This window comes from Aethalodelphis obliquidens, unplaced genomic scaffold, assembly GCF_003676395.1.
Source record: "Aethalodelphis obliquidens isolate GAN/ISIS:26980383/991018 unplaced genomic scaffold, ASM367639v1 scaffold2, whole genome shotgun sequence".
NCBI lineage: Eukaryota > Metazoa > Chordata > Mammalia > Artiodactyla > Delphinidae > Aethalodelphis > Aethalodelphis obliquidens.
Window position 1 is genome coordinate 72279243 of NW_020837946.1, and position 22184 is coordinate 72301426.

The following is a 22184-nucleotide window of genomic DNA, read 5'->3' on the forward strand; positions in this document are numbered from 1 at the left end:
TAACATTATGATGGTAAATATTTTTGTTTACCTACTCATGCATTAAAACAAAAACACAACTACTGTAGATTAACATTTAAAAAATTACAAAATTACATAGCCCCTATAGATTAAGTAAAATGATTGTGCAGAAAGGCTATTATAACTTAATATCTTTTAAACTGGAAGACAAGTGATATGTTGCAATTCCACAATTACATACTAGTTTACCTACTTCAATGATATATTCCTTGTGATTTAAAACCTTTATATTTTAAGTCAGTGAAAACAAACATAAATTTATCTTCCAAATATGAATTCTTCTTATTCTCAAAACTTGTCTTGATATGCTATGATTATACTGAAATGAATATTTTCAGGCAGATATATTTTTCTGTTGTAGGAAGTAACTTATATACATCATTTAAATTATGATCACCAAATATCCAAGTGTCTGAATCTATTATAAAATATTGCTTTACGCTTATCAATTAGCAGGTTATTAAGCCTTTGAAATCAGAAGCATAGTAAATATAATGACAAGCGCATCACTTTCTAAAATAAGAAAAAAAAGAGAGGAATTTACAAATTAGGATCCACATTCAGACTAATTGGGCAGGTAGCTAGATGATGGAAACCAAAGCGTCCCTAGAACATTTTAAGAAACACTTTACTTCTTTTGAAGACTGTCATATCCTAGGAAAAAAAAAATCCATAACAGGCTACGTATAATTTTTTCCCCCGAAACATAAAGTCTAACTTCACCTGCACTGTCAGAGAAGCAGGTTTTTTAAACCAAAGGAGATCAGCGCTCCAGGGTTAAACATGGAGACAGTACTTTATGTGCTCACTTTCTTTCCTGGGCTTCCTCTTCACTCTACTGCAAACATAGATATCTGCACAGCCGTTGTTCACATACACGGGGCGGGGCTGGGGCACAGAAATCCTCAGAACTATTTATCTCTTAAGGTTTCCTTCAGAGGCAGAATGTCGTAAATGATTCCACCTCACTCTGCTGCATACTTTTCAGAGGCATGCCAGAAAATATCTAAGCCAAGGACACCCCTCTAACGGCTGAATGAAAAAGAGGCAGTTTCTCCACTAGGAATTTCCTTGAGCTCAGAATCAAGTTCAATATTAATTCTTTGTGCAAGATTCTTCAATCAGAAAATTTCAAAAAGGCTTTACCTTTCCCAGAAGCCATACGGAAAGGATATTAATCTTACTTCACAAAATATTAAAAACTTCTGTAAATAAGAAATACCAAAAACAAAGTCAAAAGACAAATTACAAAATGAGAAAAATACCTGAGAAGTATATTACAAGGGGTTAATTTATTTCAAGTATAATAAGCATTTACCAATTAAAAAAATAGACGACCTGAACTCACGGTTTGCAGAAAAGCAATAAAATGGCTGATAAACATATGAAATCATCAACCTCAGTCATTACTCAACACAGGCCACTTGAAACAATGAGGTACAGCTTTTTAACTGCCAGACTGGCAAAGATGAAACTCTTTGACATCATGCAGTGCTAGTGAAGGTGTAGGGAACATGCGTTCAAACTACTGGTATAAATAGAAATCTATAAAACCTTCCTGGGGGCAATTTGACAGTATTTCATTAAGAAAATATACACACATATTTTGATCCAGCAATTCTACTTCAAGAAATGGATCCCATAGTTATCTTAGTAGCTATGTGCAAATATGCAGGAGGAATAATATATATTGCATCATTGTCTCTAACAGCTAAAAATGAGAAAACCTAAATGTCCATTAATAGCAAAGTGATTAAATTATAATACATCTATAAAATAGGGTCCTAGGCATCCCTTGAGGGAATGAAGTAGAACTCTGACATATTAAAAAATGAACAAGGTATAGAAGATATATATAATAGAATTCCAACAGCATTAAAAATAAAAAAGAAACACAATGTGTGCACATTTGTATGTGATGTATATACTCATATATGTAATCAAACATTCTGGAAGATACATAAACTGGTGAGTGGGACTGGGTGAGGGTAAAGAGAAGGCTGAGACTTTCACTTCTCAATTCATATTTCCCTGCATAGTTTGAATTCTTTTTACCATTATGTACATGTTACTTTTAAAATATAATTTAGAACACTAGCTAAAGATGAATTCATTTTAATCAAAAGAACAAGTCTATACATCATGTAGGGTACCCGCCGTGAAAAAACCCTGAAGGAAACAGTTGGACTACCAGTGACCTGGTTGGTGTCTTTCTGATTTAATACAAGTGGCATTTGAAGGTAGTAATTCATAAGAAATTTGTGCTTTCCCATCAGGATACTAAAAATCAAGGCAGTAAGTGAGGAAATCCATATTCTAGTCTACACTATTAGGGCATTTCTTTAAAAAACAAAATTTGAACAGACATTCTGATACCACCTTTTAACATATCTTAGGGTTTTGAGTATGGGTACGCCTAGCTAGTGAAAACTATTTCACTGTGAAAAACCTCAACAAACAGTTTAGAATTCCAACCAATTCTTCTAAAAAGCAAAAAAGTACCTCTTATATCCTAATATTGTGAGGGATGGGGGAAATGTATTCATTACAAAAGAGGTCTGGTGATATAAATGTGTGTAATTCGGTGCATTAAAAATTATAGAGTCCAGGGCTTCCCTGGTGGCGCAGTGGTTGGGAGTCTGCCTGCTGACACAGGGGACGCGGGCTCTTGCCCCGGTCTGGGAAGATCCCACGTAACGTGGAGCGGCTGGGCCCGTGAGCCATGGCCACTGAGCCTGCGCGTCTGGAACCTGTGCTCCGCAGCGGGAGGGGCCACAGCAGTGGGAGGCCCAGGTACCGCAAAAAGAAAAAAAATTATAGAGCCTGAAAGACAAGTCAGCCTGAAGTCTGCAGTATAAATTTTAAGATAAAAATGTAAGCTTTTTTCCAAGTTACATGCTCTGTTTCAACAACGGTTACATGGAAGACTTTCCCGCTGGACTTTGTGTAGGGCTGTCCCCTTGTACTCACCTGTCAGGCTGTCTGGCCGAGGTGGAACCATCCTCTCGTAAATGTCATACTGCTGCTGTCCAAATTGTTCCATGTCATGAACAGTCCTTTGCAGTGAAGGTCCCAGATGCTGCGGTACGGCGGTCATCCCTGAGCGTTTGGGGGATAATGACCCCACCTGGCCTTGGGATGGGGAAGCTACGCGAGTCTGTGCATCCGTCAGGGTCAGTGGGGACCCCACTCTGGTGGTCGTTTGGTACTGAGGGGTTGGTCCGTTGGGACTGGAGGTCTGCCGGGAGGTGACCGACCCAATCCGACGTACAGCTGATGGGGAGGCAGGTCTCTGTGCAGAGTACGGAGAGGCTGCCCGCTGAGCAGGTAATGTGGTGGAAGAGTATGCACTGGGGTTCAGTGGTCGGGAGTCGGTCACTGATGGAGAGCCGAATCCACTACCAAGAGAAGTTCTCAGTGACCCCCTTGAAGGAGACACGCCTGTGCTGATAACATAAGAAGGAGACTGTGCTCTAGATGGAACTGAACTAACTCTTCTCATGGCCCGATTGGCTACTGATGGCTGATGAAAGGGGGAGAAAAGAGAATGGTTTATCCAGGGTTGTGTGTCCATTGTCATTACACAAAAAAATGTACATAGCTCACTATAGAATGTGAATTCACTATTTATTTTAGGCATCTAAGTTTCTTTTCCTTTTTTTTGCTGTAGAGCTGGATCTTAATTTTTCCTTATTCTGTTTTTCTTGTTCTACTATTTTTTTTTTTTTTTTGGTGGTGGTTTAATCTCCAACTTGCCCCTTCAGAACACTAAAACCAACCAGTAAGGAGAGATCTAAAGACATTTACTATTCTTTTTTTCTTTTGTCTTTACATTATTTTACCCTCTGCCTACACATTTTCCACAACACATACCATGCTGTATTGCAAGTGTGAAGGGTCACTGGACCAGTGTACTTATTTTGTACCCTGCGAGTCAAAGTTTGGCTAAGTTAACCCATTTGTGTAAAACAAAAACAAAACAAACGAAACAAAACTTTTCCAATATGTTAATCTAGATAAAGCTAGAGCAGTATCTATAACTGCCTTTACAACTGTCTTTATGGGTTGGCCCCATTAACAAAAGGAAGGTTCTTTCAAAGTGGAATAATTGAATGTTTGGATAGGGCCTGTGCTCTCAGCTCTCCTCTGTGAGTGCTGCATTAGTGCGTTAGCCCAATCTATCTTTTCTTTTAGCTTAAGTGTGGCTGCTAGTGATTTCAGCCATTTCTTTCTACCTCCTTTGATTTATAAGCTCTTGTCTTAAGCTGGTGGATCAAAAGAGATGCAAATACAAGTACCCACAATCTGTTCCAGCAGGAGGTATGCTCAAAATCTCTGCTGAGTTCTGGCCAGCTGCAAATGACCAGACTGGGAAATGAAGAACATCTCTGCCAGGGCTAGTCCTTCTATGAATCCATAGACTTTTGCAAACACTGAGTCTCAGATTCCTTTCTTGATGCAGGACAACAATGAAGAAGAATGGTGGCTGGACTGAGGCAGTGGGTTATAAGCTCAGGACCAAGCTTTTTCTGTATCTCCTTAGTGACTACTAGAGTACAGTTGTCATCAACCCCCTTTCACTTTTAGTTGGGGCAATAAAGGAAGAAAAGGGATGAGTCACAGACTTTGTATACTCTTAGATGCCATAAGAAGAAACATGTTTTGTCTCCACGTGTCATAAGCAGTTGGCTGGCTGAAACACCTGCTCTGAGACCACTTGGGTGCTCAAACTCAACAATTCTGGGAAGGCAATAGCCATGGAAAGGAGAAGATCTGGGGAGGGAAGGTGACTGAAAATAAACAATAAGGCAAGAAAGAGGGAGTTTAAAAATTAGTAGGCAGGAGAACACACAGTGTGCCTCAGGCTTTCACAACATCATGCCGGCCTCTGCCAACGCAGGCTCGCCCTGCATTCCAATTATAACTACCGTACCTCTCCATCCCCCCGTGTGAGTGAGCGAGAGCCCCCTAATCAGCTGCTGCTTTAACCCCGTCCAGTCTGGGCGGGAACAGAAGCCTGAGGGTGACCTACATGCAGAGATGGGACCAAAACCAAAGCTGAAACCCAGGAGCTGTGCAAACAAAGAGGAGAAAGGGAAATTTCTCTGTGCAGCCTCAGGAGCAGTGGATAAAATCCCCACAATCAACTTGAGGTACCCTGAATATGTGGAATACCTCAATAGACAATGCGTCAACCCAAAATTGAGGCGGTGGACTTTGGGTGCAACTGTAGACTTGGGGTTTGCTGTCTGCGACTGACTTGTTTCTGATTTTTATGTTTATCTTAGTATAGTTTTTAGTGCTTGTTATCATTCGTGGATTTGTTTATTGGTTTGGTTGCTCTCTTCATGTTTTTCAAATTGCTTTCTTATTTTTTTAATTTGAATTATTTTCTATTATTTTATTAATTATTATTTTTCTTTCTTTTTTTCTCCCTTTTCTTCTGAGCCATGTGGCTGACAGGGTCTTGGTGCTCCGGCCTGGTGTCAGGCCTGAGCCTCTGAGGTGGGAGAGCAAAGTTCAGGACACTGGACCACCAGAGACCTCCTGGCCCCACATAATATCAATCGGCAACAGCTCTCCCTGAGATCACAGGCTCAATGCTAAGACCCAGCTCCACCCAACGGAGAGCAAGCTCCAGCGCTGGATGCCCCATGCCAAACAACTAGCAAGACAGGAACACAACCCCACCCATTAGCAGAGAGGCTTCATAAAATCATACTAAGTTCACAGACACCCCAAAACACACCACTGGATGTGGCCTGCCCACCAGAAAGACAAGATCCAGCCCCACCCTCCAGAACACAGGCACCAGTCCCCTCCATCAGGAAGCCTACACAAGCCACTGAACCAACCTCAACTACTGGGGGCAGACTCCAAAAACAACAAGAACTATGAACCTGCAGCCAGCGAAAAGGTAACCCCAAACACAGTAAGTTAAGCAAAATGAGAAGACAGAGAAATATGCAGGAGATAAATGAGTAAGGTAAAAACCAAACAGACAAAATAAATGAAGAGAAAATAGGCAGTCTACCTGAAAAAGAATTCAGAGTAATGACAGTAAAGATGATCCAAAATTGCGGAAATAGAATGGAGAAAATACAAGAAACATTTAACAAGGACCTAGAAGAACTAAAGAGCAAATAAACAATGATGAACAACACAATAAATGAAATTAAAAATTCTCTAGAAGGAATTGATAGCAGAATAACTGAGGCAAAAGAACAGATAAGTGACCTGGAAGATAAAATAGTGGAAATAACTGCTGCAGAGCAGAATAAAGAAAAAAGAATTGAGGACAGTCTCAGAGATCTCTGGGACAATATTAAACACATCAACATTCGAATTATATGGGTCTCAGAAGAAGAAGAGAAAAAGAAAGGGCCTGAGAAAATATTTGAAGAGCTTATAGTTGAAAACTTCCCTAACATGGGAAAGGAAATAGGCAATCAAGTCCAGGAAGCGCAGGAAGTGCCACAAAAGACAAATCCAAGGAGAAACACACCGAGACACATAATAATCAAACTATCAAAAATTAAATGCAAAGAAAAGATATTAAAAGCAGCAGGGGAAAAGCAACAAATAACATACAAAGGAATCCCCGTAAGATTAACAGCTGATCTTTCAGTAGAAACTCTGCAAGCCAGAAGGGAGTGGCAGGACATATTTAAAGGGATGAAAGGGAAAAACCTACAACCAAGATTACTCTACCCAGCAACGAACTCATTCAGATTTGACAGAGAAATGAAAACCTTTACAGACAAACAAAAGCTAAGAGAATTCAGCACCACCAAACCAGCTTTACAACAAATGCTAAAGGAGCTTCTCTAGACAGGAGACATAAGAGAAGGAAAAGACCTACAATAGCAAACCCAAAACAATTTAAAAATGGTAATGGAAACATACATATGATAATTACCTTAAATGTAAATGGATTAAATGCTCCAAACAAAAGACACAGACTGGCTGAATGGATACAAAAACAAGACCCATATATTTGTTGTCTACAAGACACCCACTTCAGACCTAGGGACTCATACAGACTGAAAGTGAGGGGATGGAAAAAGATATTCCATGCAAATGGAAATCAAAAGAAAGCTGGAGTAGCAATTCTCATATCAGACAAAATAGACTTTAAAATAAAGATTATTACAAGAGACAAAGAAGGACACTACATAATGATCAAGGGATCAATCCAAGAAGAAGATATAACAATTGTAAATATTTATGCACCCAACATAGGAGCACCTCAATATATAAAGCAAATGCTAACAGCCATAAAAGGGGAAATTGACAGGAACACATTCATAGTAGGGGACTTTAACACCCCACTTTCACCAATGGACAGAACATCCAAAATGAAATTAAATAAGGAAACACAAGCTTTAAATGACACATTAAACAAGATGGACTTAATTGATACTTATAGGACATTCCGTCCAAAAACAATAGAATACGCTTTCTTCTCAAGTGCTCATGGAACATTCTCCAGGATAGATCATATCTCGGGTCACACATCAAGCCTTGGTAAATTTAAGAAAATTGAAATCATATTAAGTATCTTTTCTGACCACAATGCTATGAGACTAGATATCAATCACAGGAAAAAAACTGTAAAAAATACAGACACATGGAGGCTAAACACTATGCTATTAAATAACCAAGAGATCACTAAAGAAATCAAAGAGGAAATCAAAAGATATCTAGAGACAAATGACAATGAAAACACCACAACCCAAAACCTATGGGATGAAGCAAATGCATTTCTAAGAGGGAAGTTTATAGCAATACAATCCTACCTCAAGAAACAAGAAAAATCTCAAATAAACAGCTTAACCTTACACCTAAAGCAATTAGAGAAAGAAGAACAACAACAAAAAAAACCCAAAGTTAGCAGAATGAAAGAAATCATAAAGATCAGATCAAAAATAAATGAAAAAGAAATGAAGGACACAATAGCAAAGATCAATAAAACTAAAAGCGGGTTCTTTGAAAAGATAAACAAAATTGATAAACCATTAGCCAGACTCATCAAGAAAAAAAGGGAGAAGTCTCAACTCAACGGAATTAGAAATGAAAAAGGAGAAGTAACAACTGACACTGCAGAAATACAAAGGATCATGAGAGATTACTATAAGCAACTATGTGCCAATAAAATGGACAACCTGGAAGAAATGGACAAATTCTTAGAAAAGCACAACCTTCCGAGACTGAACCAGGAAGAAATAGAAATATAAACAGACCAATCACAAGCACTGAAATTGAAACTGTGATTAAAAATCTTCCAACAAACAAAAGGCCAGGACCAGATGGCTTCACAGGTGAATGCAACCAAACATTTAGAGAAGAGCTAGCACCTATCCTTCTCAAACTCTTCCAAAATAGCAGAGGGAGGAATACTCCCAAACTCATTCTACAAGGCCATCATCACCCTGATACCAAAACCAGACAAAGACGTCCCAAAAAAGGAAAACTACAGACCAATATCACTGATGAACCTAGATGCAAAAATCCTCAACAAAAATACTAACAAACAGAATCCAATAGCACATTAAAAGGATCATACACCATTATCAAGTGGCGTTTATCCCAGGAATGCAAGGATTCTTCAATATATGCAAATCAATCAATGTGATACACCATATTAACAAACTGCAGGAGAAAAATCATATGATAATCTCAATAGACGCTGAAAAAGCTTTTGACAAAATTCAACACCCATTTATGATAAAAACTCTCCAGAAAGTAGGCATAGAAGGAACTTACCTCAACAAATAAAGGCCATATATGACAAACCCACAGCCAACGTCGTCCTCAGTGGTGAAAAACTGAAACCATTTCCTCTAAAATCAGGAACAAGACAAGGATGCCACTCTCACAAATATTATTCAACATAGTTTTGGAAGTTTTAGCCACAGCAATCAGAGAAGAAAAAGAAATCAAAGGAATCCAAATCGGAAAAGAAGAAGTAAAGCTGTCATTGTTTGCAGATGACATGATACTATACATAGAGAATCCTAAAGATGCTACCAGAAAACTGCTAGAGCTAATCAATGAATGTGGTAAAGTAGCAGGATACAAAATTAATGTACAGAAATCTCATGCATTCCTATACACCAATGATGAAAAATCTGAAAGAGAAATTAAGGAAACACTCCCATTTACCTCTGCAATGAAAAGAATAAAACGCCTAGGAATAAACCTACCTAAGGAGACAAAAGATTGCAGGCAATCGGCGGCGTTTGCGGAGGCTGGCGTTTAGGGTGTCTGTGCTAGTTGCTGCTTTCGGTGCAAAAAATGCCTGGTTTGGCGGCCACAAGCCCTGCCCCATCTGAGTCGCAGGAGAAGAAGCCTCTGCAGCCCTGCTGTGCCTGCCCAGAGACCAAGAAGGTGTGCGATGCGTGATTGAGAAAGGACAAGAGAACTGTGGACACCTAATTGAGGCCCACAAGGAATGCAAAAGTTTTCTGTATGCAGAAAACTATAAGACACTGATGAAAGAAATTAAGGATGATACAAACAGATGGAGAGATATACCATGTTCTTGGATTGGAAGAATCAACATTATGAAAATGACTATACTACCCAAGGCAATCTACAGATTCAACGTGATCCCTATCAAACTACCAATGGCATTTTTCACAGAACTATAACAAAAAATCTCACAATTTGTATGGAAACACAAAAGACCCCAAGTAGCCAAAGCACTCTTGAGAAGGAAAAATGGAGCTAGAGGAATCAGGCTCCCTGACTTCAGTCTATACTACAAAGCAACAATAACCAAGACAGAATGGTACTGGCCTCAAAACAGAAAATATAGATCAATGGAACAGGATAGAAAGCCCAGAGATAAACCCATGCACATATGGTCACCTTATCTTTGATAAAGGAGGCAAGAATATAAAATGGAGAAAAGAATTCTCTTCAATAAGTGGTGCTGGGAAAACTGGACAGCTACATGTAAAAGAATGAAATTAGCACCCTCCCTAACACCGTATACAAAAATAAACTCAAAATGGATTAAAGACCTAAATGTAAGGCCAGACATTATAAAACTCTTAGAGGAAAACATAGGCAGCAGACTCTTTGACATAAGTCACAGCAAGATCCTTTTTGACCCACCTCCTAGAGAAATGGAAATAAAAACAAAAATAAACAAATGGGACCTAATGAAACTTCACAGCTTTTGCACAGCAAAGGAAACCATAAACAAGACAAAAAGACAACCCTCAGAATGGGAGAAAATATTTGCAAATGAAGCAACTGACAAAGGATTAATCACCAAAATATATAAGCAGCTCATGCAGCTCAATATCAAAAATACAAACAACCCACCAGAAATGGGCAGAAGACCTAAATAGACATTTCTCCAAAGAAGATGTACAGATAGCCAACAAACACATGAAAGGATGCTCAATATCACTAATCATTAGAGAAATGCAAATCAAAACTACAATGAAGTATCACCTCACATCGGTCAGAATGGCCATCATCAAAAATCTATAAGCAATAAATGCTGGAGACAGTGTGGAGAAAAGGGAACCCTCCTGCACTGTTGGTGGGAATGTAAATTGATACAGCCACTATGGAGAACAGTATGGAAGTTCCTTAAAAAACTAAAAATAGAACTACCATACCATACCATATACCAGCAATCCCACTACTGGGCATGTACCCTGAGAAAACCATAATTCAAAAAGAGACATGTACCACAATGTTCATTGCAGCACTATTTACAATGGCCAGGACATGGAAGCAACCTAACTGTCCACTGACAGATGAATGGATAAAGAAGATGTGGCACATATATACACAGGAATATTACTCATCCATATAAAGAAATGAAATTGCGTTACTTGTAGTGAGATGGAGGGACCTAGAGTCTGTCATAGAGAGTGAAGTAAGTCAGAAAGAGAAAAACAAATACTGTATGCTAACACATATACATGGAATCTTAAAAAAAAAAAAAAAAAAGGTTCCAATGAACCTAGGGGCAGGACAGGAATAAAGACACAGAAGTAGAGAATGGACTTGAGGACACGGTGAGGGGGAAGGGTAAGCTGGGATGAAGTGAGAGAGTAGCATTGACATATATACACTATCAAATGTAAAATAGATAGCTAATAGGGAGCAGCCACGTTGCACAGGGAGATCAACTCGGTGTTTTGTGACCACCTGGAAGGGTGAAATAGGGAGGGTGGGAGGGAGATGCAAGAAGGAGGGGATATGGGGATATACGTATACATATAGCTGATTCACTTTGTTATACAGCAGAGACTAACACAACATTGTGAAGCAATTATACTCCAAAAAAGATGTTAAAAAAGAAAAAACAAAACAAAACAAAAAAATTAGTATGCAGTTGGAAAATTAAAATCTGTACTTGGGGTTTACTAATAGTGCTAAAGATAATTTAAAAAATCCCACACATAAGCTGTTTACTATCAAAATGGGATGACACTTGGCCCAGATATCTAGAAATTGTGTTCCCCAGAATACATGCAAGTTCAGTTTTAAAGATGGTCTTGCAATCTCCAGGAACAAAATTAACTTACTGTAAGTTAAAAAATAAATAAATTAATTAAAAAGGTCTCATGGCCACTCTTAGGGGCAAAATAGACAATCTGTGTAATTAATTATTATTCGTAAGTGTGACTTCAGACCTGCCAACATAGAAATTCACCTAAGCAGATGAACTCCTGTAAGCATTTAGTCCAAAGTTTCCCAGAGTGTTTCATCAGAGCATCCCTAACAGCAGAGGAGTAAATGCACCATCTGAGGAATGGAGCTGGTGGAGAGGGGTCTGCAGCTGGAAGTAGTTTGCTATGGGCACAAGATTTCCTGTCTTACCTGGAAATTCATGCACCATATTTGTGTTTGTCTTAATACAGAAATGTTTCTTTTCTTTTTTCTTTTTTTTTTTTTTGTGGTGGTACGCGGGCCTCTCACTGTTGTGGCCTCTCCCGTTGCGTACCATAGGCTCCAGACGCGCAGGCCCAGCGGCCATGGCTCACGGGCCTAGCTGCTCCGCGGCATGTGGGATCCTCCCGGACCACGGCACGAACCCGTGTTCCCTGCATGAGCAGGCGGACTCTCAACCACTGCGCCACCAGGGAAGCCCCAGAAATGTCTCTTAATACTTAAAAGTTTCCCTTAAATTGCTGAGCCAAAGTCGTTTTGTGTTTCTCCTTTGGCATTGCGAATGTTGGCCCACTGCTGTGTGTACCTTCAGGGCTTCCTGTATCACGTTAAGAGAAGCTTAGGGTTCGCCTGACTTCTTTGATCATCTTGCCATTTTTCAGCTCCAGAGGAATCACGGGGGTACTTGGACAGAGAGATCCTCACTAGTTATTGCCACTCGGGACTCCTATTACTTTTATTAATTCTGGCATATGCTGGTGGACTGAGGTGAATAAAGTGGCAGTGAGTGAGGAGTTAAAGAGTTTTTATAAATACATATGCATTATTATTTTTGACTATCAAGTAAGAAAACCTTAACAGAATAGTTATGCTTCTATATAATAGCTCCCTATAGGCAGGAATAACTATATTCTAGCAAAGCAAAAGAATACGTTTTCAGAGAACAATTCCAATGATGAAGGCAAAAACTTTGGTTAGAATGGGCCAGGCCCATTTTGTGCAGGTGTGGGAATAGTGCTTTGCCCTCTAGAACTCTTTACAGCATATTTTAGCTTTAGTATTTTTAGGAACTCATAACCCCTCAGGGACTAGAATATTCCACCCAATCCTCTCACACTCTCCGTGGACTATTCCCCTCATGCCAAACTTGCTGCTTACAGAAAAATTACTCTCCAATGTCTAGAATTTATCAGAATTCATTAATAGGAACTAATGCAGTTTTAGATTTCAAGCGTAAAATTTCATTAACATCATGGACTCACAGTGTAAAATGAGTCCATTTTTAAAAAAAGGATCGAGATGTATTTGGCTTACCTGAACCAGTGTTTGTCCTTCAGCTCTTGAATTCCTCACCAGGTGGTTATTAGTTGATCCTATGAATGAATGTTGTGGCCTATTATCTGCCTTACTCAAGTTCTGGCTGTTGTGGAAACTCCCTGCTTCCTGGTATCCACTGTCGGAATAAGAATTCATTTGTGTTGAACTTCTTGAGTTACCCAATGATCCTGAAGGAATGAAACCAGCAGAATATATCTTCATTTTACACTTCTGATGCTCATTTTCAAAATGGAAATATTAAAAGCAAATCTAATACTTAAAAGATAATACAACAGACCCTCACTTTCATGGAGAGACGTCTGTTCTGGTGAGTAGAGGGTTCCTTGCTCTGGCTCTGTCCTGATGAGATAGTTATTGGGATGGACAGCGTCCGAAGCTCTAGGTTTGTTTACACCAGTATTTGGCACATCTGGAAGAAGATAAGTTTAATCAGCTAAACTCAACGAAAATAATACATAAAAACTTGCTAAAAAAAGGGTTCAGGTACTTGTCAGTAATATCTTATAATCTTAATACAAGACTATTAACTCAAGACTTCATACAAGTTAATACAAGACTATTTTCACCTTAAACTGCACAGTCATTTTGACTCTTTTCTATATGAAAGTGTTCCATATACTCAGTTTATTAATATATTTTGCTAAATTTCATGAATGTTTCTCATCCTGATTACCAGCCACAAATTAACTTACATACTACATTAAATTAAAATCTGAAAACTGACCTTGTTACCCCTTGGAAAACTCACCTCTCAGGGTGACTTCCTCCAAGAGGATTAACAGATGGAGTGAGAAGGGTGACTATGTAAAAAAAGATCCTCCATATCTCAAACTATTGAAACGAAAACTTGCATGCTATTCACATTATTGAGCTTGGTGATGAAACCTCTGAAGGTAGGGCTAGCTTTCTATGTCACATTTCATATCATCTAAAATCAAAGGAACTCTGTGCAGTTTTCAGAATTGCCAACAATGGAAATTTAAATTTCTTATCCATTTGCTTATTTTATTCTTATAGTCTTTACAAAATGAATATAGACAAATCTAACCTCATTATTGTTTTCTTTACTCAAATCTGTCTCGCCCATTATCTTGTTTTATTTTCAGCTGTATCATTTTGCCATCTTGAACTTAAAAAGCAAAACAAAACAACTTATCTTCTTCCCGATTCCAACCTCTTTTTTATGCTGTAAATTTAGGTGGTGTAGCTTTTACTGCCTTTTCCCAGTTCTAATCAAATATGTTCTCTTTCCTCTAGGTTCTTCAAAATATATTTGCCCATATTCTGATTATATTCATGACAAGTCTTTCTTTCCTCAAGTTTAACCCTCATGTTGCTAACAAACATTTTTTTCAGGAATGCCACTTCACTCTCACTTTACAGATTTAAATCGAATCGGTATCACATTCTGAGTTTAACACACAATCCTAAGGATTGAAATTAGTCTTTCCTTTCTGACTTTCTTTCTTTAACTATTTATTAAGGCCCTACTATATGCCAGGCTCTAAGCATGCAGCTGAGAAAAGATACAGTGTTTGTGTGTCACCGTGCATGCACATGTTTGTGTTACTGTCGGGGGAAAGGAGCTTAGGAAAAATTTCCTAAAGGAAGTAATATCTAAGCAGTATCCACTTACCACAGGAGGCCAGTTTGCCCTTTCTTTATAGCACTTATCACCATCTCTCTCCACTAGACTATAAGCTCAAAGCAGGCAGGGACTTTTGTCTGCTTTGTTTACTGTTGTATCCTCAGTGCCTAGGATAGGTGCATAGCACTCAGTAGGTGCTCAGTAAATATTTATTGAACGAACAAATTCCCAGTAAGAATAGCAGCTTCTCTTTATTGAGCACTGATTCATGCCTGGCATTGTGCTGTCGGCTTTACTTTATTGTGTTCAATAAGGTTTGTCTATGAAAAGCAAAGTAAAACTTTTAGGCATTGCTGATCAAGCTAGTTAAAGTGAATATAGGGTTTACAGGAGAACTGGGATGCCACATTCTAAACCTTCAACTTGATGTCAGATTCAATCCAAGGTTTTGTTTCCTAGCCTCCAGAAAGATTTGCTGACATTCTTAATATAGGTTTTTGATGAACCTGTCTCTAGGTTTATCATTTGACATTACACTTCTAGGTAGCAGAACTCTGTGATAGCTCTGAATTCTTTTTTTTTTTTTTTGCGGTACGCGGGCCTCTCACTGTTGTGGCCTCTCCCGTTGCGGAGCACAGGCTCCGGCCGCGCAGGCTCAGCGGCCATGGCCCACGGGCCCAGCCGCTCTGCGGCATGTGGGATCTTCCCGGACCGGGGCACGAACCCATGTCCCCTGCATCGGCAGGCAGACTCTCAACCACTGCGCCACCAGGGAAGCCCTGAATTCTTAAGTTTGGAATTTCAATACAGATTTCAGATTGTATGTGGATTCCCTGGTACACACGGAAACATGATCTAAGTCTGTATCAGGCTGCTAATAGTGAAGGGTAATCTGCTTCATTTGTAAGTCTTCTGTCTTTCCACAGTTCTAAACACTCTTACACAGCAATTCTTGAAGGAGTTTTACTAGGGACTGAGTAAAATACATAGTTTGCTAGGTTATAAGAGTTTTACAGGGAATGGAATGCCTCAGAGAAGCTAAACAAGAGAGGACCTGAGATCAGAGCTAGGTAGTAATCCACCTTTATTTCATCCAGGAACGGAACACTGGAAAATCACAAAGGAAATGGCAACAGACTATAGACATGGAAGCACCAATCTGGCAGTTTCAAGAATTGGCATAATGGAAAAGTGTGCCACTTTTAAAAAGAAAAAGACGTTTAGATAGCTCCTAGCTTCAGCTTTAGTACAAGATAAAACCTGGGATACCATTACATCAAAGCTCTTGGCTTGGAAACACTAGGTGGCATGCAGTGTCAGAATCTGAAAAATTATCACCATGGAAACCAAAACCATTAGAGTTCTGTGTATGTCTCTCTCTTTTTAACCATTAGGAGATATTATTTAAATAAGAAAAGAAAAAGAGACACGCTAAAAATCTGTACTTCAGCAATTTTGTCTCTTTATCCAATGGAACATTTTCTCACAAACCAGGTGACAAGCAATTGTGCTCATTTACACTCTTTTCTAAGAGAAGCTATTTAAAATAATCTTGATGGGATCAAGATGGCAGAGTAGGAGGATCCTGAGCTCACTTCCTCCTACGGATACACAAAACTGCAACTACGGATAGAACAACCATGTCTGAGAATGGCCTGAAGACTAGCAGAACAGATTTTCTACAACTGAGGATATAAAGAAAAGTCCACATTGAGATGGGTAGGAGGGGGAGATACACAGTCTAGTCAGAACGCACACACTTAGTGCAGCAACCCACAAACGGGAGAGATATTACAACCGTGGAGGACCCCTGAGGAGCGAGGGACCCAAGTCCCACGTCACGTTCCCCAGACCAGGGGAGCTGCACAAGGAAGACAAGCCCCCATAATGTCTGGCTTTGAAAACCAGCAAGGCTTAAGTCTGGAAGAGCCAGAGGGCTGTGGGAAACCAAGACTCTGCCCATAAAGAGCTCACACACAAACTCACCTGTTCCAGGTACCAGGGCAGAAGCAACAGCCTGAAAAGCATCGAGGTCATATGAGAAGGAGATTCACTGACTATTTGGGGGTATGTGCCAGACGGCAGGTATCTGGTGGAACTTCCTTTGGGAATGGAAACACTGTCAGATGCCATTTTTCTTCTTTTCACTTTCCTTCCCCCTGGCTGACCTGTTGCTGGCAGCTGCCATTTCTGTTTCTCTTTTCTCAACCTAACTAACACTGTGCACCCTCCCCAGGTGTTCCTGAGGACCAGCCCTGCACAACCCACCTGACCCAGCGGGCCCCTTTAAAGTGGTTCTCACTCTGCCCCAGCCAGTGGGTAGTCCCAGCCAGCACTGGCACCCCTCCAAAGTGGCTCTCACTCCAGGGAGCTAGCTCAGCATATCAGCATGTCTGCAACAGTTCCGGCTGGCCTTGCAGCCAGTTGAGCTGGGGACCAGCCCCACACATCAGTGTGCCTGCAGCAGCTGAGGAAAAACCTATCAGCTGGCTGGACCAAGGGGGTGAGCCCAGCCTACCAGAGTGCCTGTAGCAATAGTGGTCTAACCACAACAAGAGGGCACACACAGGGGTAGCCCTGGATATCCTGGCTCTTGTGACCAGGAGGAATTGTGATACTGGACCTCACAGGGGACTTTCTATATAAGACCACCTTTTCAGGACCAGGAGAAATAGATGATATGCCTAATGCATAGAAACAAACACAGAGAGTTAGACAAATGAGAAGACAAAGGAACAGCTTCCAAATGAAAAAAACAAGACAGAAACTCAGAAAAAGAACTAAACAAAATGGAGATAAACAATTTACCAGGTAGAGTTCAAAATAATGGTCATAAAGATGCTCACCAAACTAGGATGAAGAATGGATGAACTCAGGGAGAACTTCAAAAAAGAGAGAGAAAATATAAAAAAGAACTAATCAGAATTGAAGAATAAAATAACTGAAGTAAAAAACACACTAGAGGAAATCAACAGCAGATTAGAGGATGCAGAATAACATATCAATGATATGGAAGACAGGATGGTGAAAATCACTGAGTAAGAAGAGCAAAAAGGAAAAAGAATTTAAAAAATGAGGATAGTTTAAGGGACTACTGCAACAACATCAACTATCTAACATTCACATTACAGGGTCTGTAGAAGGAGAAGAGAGACAGAAAAGGACAGAAAATCCATCTGAAGAAACAATGGCTGAAACTCCCCTAACCTGGGGAAGAAAACAGATATCCAGGTGCAGGAAGCACAAAGTCCCAAATAAGATGAACTCAAAGAGATCCACACCAAGACATAATTAAATGGCAATAGTTAAAGATAAAGAGAGAAAAACAAAAAGTCACATACAAGGGTTAATATGCCATAAGGCAATTGGCTGATTTTTCAGCAGAAACTTTACAGGCCATAAAGGAGTGGCATGATATAGTCAAAGTAATGAAAGGAAAAACTTACGACCAAGAATACCCTACCCAGCAAGATTATCATTCAGAATTGAGAGATAAAGAGTTTTCGAAACAAGTAAAAGCTAAAGAAGTTCATCATCGCTAAACTGGTCTTAAAAAAATGTTAAAAGGACTTTTTTAAATGGAAAAGAAAAGGCTATAACTAGAAACAAACAAACAAATGAACAAGATGAAAGAAAAAAATAGCACTGGTAAAGGGAAACATTTAGTAAAAGTAGTGGATCGACCACCTAAAAGGTCAGTATGAAGGTTAAAGGACAAAAGTAGTAAAATCATCTATATCTAAAAGAATGAGTTAAGTGATACACAAAATAAAAATAAAATATGACCTCAAAAACATAAAATGTTCAGGGAGGGGAGTAAAAAAAGTAGTGCTTTTAGAAAGTGCACAAACTTAAGTGACCATCAACTTAAAATAGATTGCTATATTCATAGGCTGTTATATATAAAACTCATGGGAACCACAAACCGAAAACCTGTAACAGATACACAAAAAAATAAAGAGAAAGAAATATAAACATTACACTAAAGAAAGCCATCAAATCACAAGGGAAGAGAACAAGAGAAGAAGGAAGGAACATAGAAGAAGTATAAAAACAGCCAGAAAACAATTAACAAAATGGCCATGGGGTTTCCCTGGTGGCGCAGTGGTTGAGAGTCCACCTGCCAATGCAGGGGACACAGGTTCGTGCCCCGGTCCGGGAGGATCCCACATGCCGCAGAGTGGCTGGGCCCGAGCCATGGTCCCTGAGCCTGCGCATCTGGAGCCACCGCTCCGCAGCGGGAGAGGCCACAACGGTGAGAGGCCTGCATACCGCAAAAAAAAAAAAGGCCATAAGTATGTTCCTATCAATAATTACTTTTAATGGAAATAGACAACATGCTCCAGTAAAAAGACATAGGGTGGCAGAATGGATTAAAAAAACAAGACCCATATATATGCTGCCTACAAGAGACTCACTTCAGATCCAAACATACAAATGAAGGGATGGAAAAAGATGTTCCATGCAAACAGAAATGAAAAGAAAGCTGGGGTAGCAATACTTCTATCAGGCAAAATAAATTTTAAAATACAGACAGTGACAAGAGACAAAGAAGGGCATTACATAATGATAATGGGATCAATCCAACAAAAGGACATAACTTGTAAACAGCTATGCACCCAACACAGGAGCACCTACATACATAAAGGGAAATACTGACAGCAATACGATAATAGGGGACTTTAACATCCCACTTACATCAATGGACAGATCAACCAGACAGTCAATAAGGGAACACTGACTTTAAACAACACATTAGACCAAATAGACTTAACGTGTGTGTGTGTGTGTGTGTGTGTGTATATACACACACACACACACACACACACACACACACACACACACACACACACACACACAATACACATTCTTTTCTAAGGCACATGGAACATTCTCCAGGATGGATCACATGTTAGGCCACAAAACAAGTCTCGATAAATTTATGAAGGCTGAAATCACATCAAGTGTGTTTTCTGACCATAATAGTATGAAACTAGAAATCAATAATGAGAAGAAAACTGGCAAAACCACAAACACCTGAAGGCTAAACAACATGCAACTAAACAACCAATGGGTCAATGAAGGAATCAAAGAAGAAATAAAAAAATACTTTGAGAAAAAGTGGAAACACAATATTTCAAAATCTATGGGACTAGGCAAAATCAGTTTTAAGAGGGAAGTTTATATGATACAGGACTACCTCAGGAAACAAGAAAATTCTGAAATAAATAATCTAACCTTACACCTAAAGGAACTGGAAAAAGAACAAAGCCCAAAGTTAGCAGAAAGAAGGAAGTAATAAAGATTGGAGCAGAAATAACTAAAATAGAGACTAAAAAAACAATAGAAAAGATCAATGAAACTAAAAGCTGGTTCTCTGAAAAGATAAAATTGATAAACCTTTGGCTACACTCATCAAGAAAAACAGAGAGGGGACTCAAATAAATAAAATCAGAAATGAAGCAGGAGAAGTTACAACTGACACCACACAGAGGATTGTAAGAGATTACTTCAAAGAATTACACGCCAACAAATCAGATAACCTAGAAGAAATGGATCAATTCCTAGAAACACAAAATCTTTCAAGACTGAATCAGGAAGAAACAGAAAATCTGAGCAGACTGATTGCTAGTAATGAAATTAAATCAGTAATAAAAAAAACTCCCAACAGACAAAAGCCCAGGCCCAGACTGGTTTCACGTTTCACAGGTGAATTCTACCAAACAAACGAAACAAAAGAAAAGTTAAGACCTATCCTTCTCAAACAAATCCAAAAAACTCCAGGCTTATATGGTCAATTATTTACTACAAAGAAGCCAAGAATATGCAATGGGGAAAGGCAGTCACTTCAATAAATGGTGTTAGGAAAACTGGATAACTACATGCAAAAGAATGAAACTGGGTCACTTTTTTTTTTTTTCTTACAACACATACAAAAATAAAATCAAAATGGATTAAAGACTCAAATGTAAGATCTGAAACCATAAAACCCTAGAACAAGACATAGGCAGTACACTCTTTGACACCAGTCTTAGCAATATTTTTTTGGATCTGTCTCCCCAGGCAAGGACAACAGAAGCAAAAATAAACAAACGAGACTACCTCAAACTAAACAGCTTTCGTACACCAACAAAACAAAAAGGTACCCCACTGACTGGGAGAAGATATTTGCAAATGATATATACGTTAAGGAGTTAATATTCAAAATACATAAAGAACTCATACAAATTAACATCAAAGAAACCAAAAAACAAGAAATAATTCAATTAAAAAATGGGCAGAGGACTTGAATAGACTTTTTTTTTTTAACATCTTTATTGGGGTATAATTGCTTTACAATGGTGTGTTAGTTTCTGCTTTATAACAAAGTGAATCAGTTATACATGTACATATGTCCCCCTATCTCTTCCCTCTTGCGTCTCCCTCCCTCCCACTTGAATAGACATTTTTATAAGGAAGACATACAGATGATCAACAGATACATGAAAAGATGCTCAACATCACTAATCATACGGAAATATAAATCAAAACCACATGCGCTATCACCTCACAGCTGTCAGAATGGTTATTATCAAAAAGACAAAAATCAAGTGTTGGTGATGATGTGGAGAAAAGAAAACCCTTGGGTACTGTTAGTGGGATTGTAAATTGGTGCAGCCATGATGGAAAAGAGTGTGGAGGCTCCTCAAAATATTAAAAAATAGAGCTACCATATGATCCAGCAATTTCACTTCTGGATATTTATCTGAAGAAAATAAAAGCATTAATTTGAGAAGATATATGCACTCATATGTTCACTGCACCATCACTTACAATAGCCAAATACGGAAGCAGCCCAAGTGTCCATCAATGGATGAATGGGTAAAGATGTGGTATTCCCTTGTGTGAATATTACTTGGCCATAAAAAAGAATGAGATTTTGCCATTTGCCACAACACGGACAGACCTAGAGGGTATCATGCTAAGTGAAGTAAGTCAGACAATGACAAATACCATATGATTTCATTTATATGTGGAAGCTAAAAACCAAAACAGAAACAGACTCATAGACACAGGGAAAGAAATTAGCTCTCAAGGGATGGGTGTGGGGAGATGGTTGGCAAAACTGGTGAAGGGGCTTAAGAGGTACAGACTTCCAGTTATAAAATAAATAAGTCATGGGGACATAATGTACAGCACAGATGAACCTAGGGGCAGGGCAGGAATAAAGATGCAGATGTAGAGGATGGCCTTCAGGACATGGGGCGGGGGAGGGGTAAGCTGGGACGAAGTGAGAGAGTGGCATGGACATATATATACTACCAAATGTAAAACATAGCTAGTGGGAAGCAGCCCCATAGCACAGGGAGATCAGCTCGGTGCTTTGCGATGACCTAGAGGGGTGGGATAGGGAGGGTGGGAGGGAGATGCAAGAGGGAGGAGATATGGGGATACATGTATGCATATGGCTGATTCACTTTGTTGTATAACAGAAACTAACACAGTATTATGAAGCAATTATACTCCAATAAAGATGTAGTAAATAGAAAAAGAGAATATAATCAACAGTATCCCAATAACTCTGTACAGTGACAGATAGTTACTAGACTTATTATGA

General features: G+C 39.2%; 1 protein-coding gene across 14 annotated transcripts in view; it reads right to left on the reverse strand.

Moving 5' to 3' along the window:
- Positions 1-22184, reverse strand: part of PKP4 (plakophilin 4) — a 251052-nt gene that overhangs the window by 51809 nt on the left and 177059 nt on the right. For 12 of the 14 annotated variants that reach the window (XM_027130817.1, XM_027130862.1, XM_027130792.1 and 9 more), the window contains 3 exons: positions 13277-13408; positions 12976-13166; positions 2992-3544 (listed from right to left, as the gene is read on the reverse strand). In XM_027130817.1, coding sequence (XP_026986618.1) covers positions 2992-3544; positions 12976-13166; positions 13277-13408 — 876 coding nt within the window. The remainder of the gene's footprint in view (positions 1-2991; positions 3545-12975; positions 13167-13276; positions 13409-22184) is intronic. The other 2 variants (XM_027130827.1, XM_027130890.1) reach the window with 2 other exon arrangements.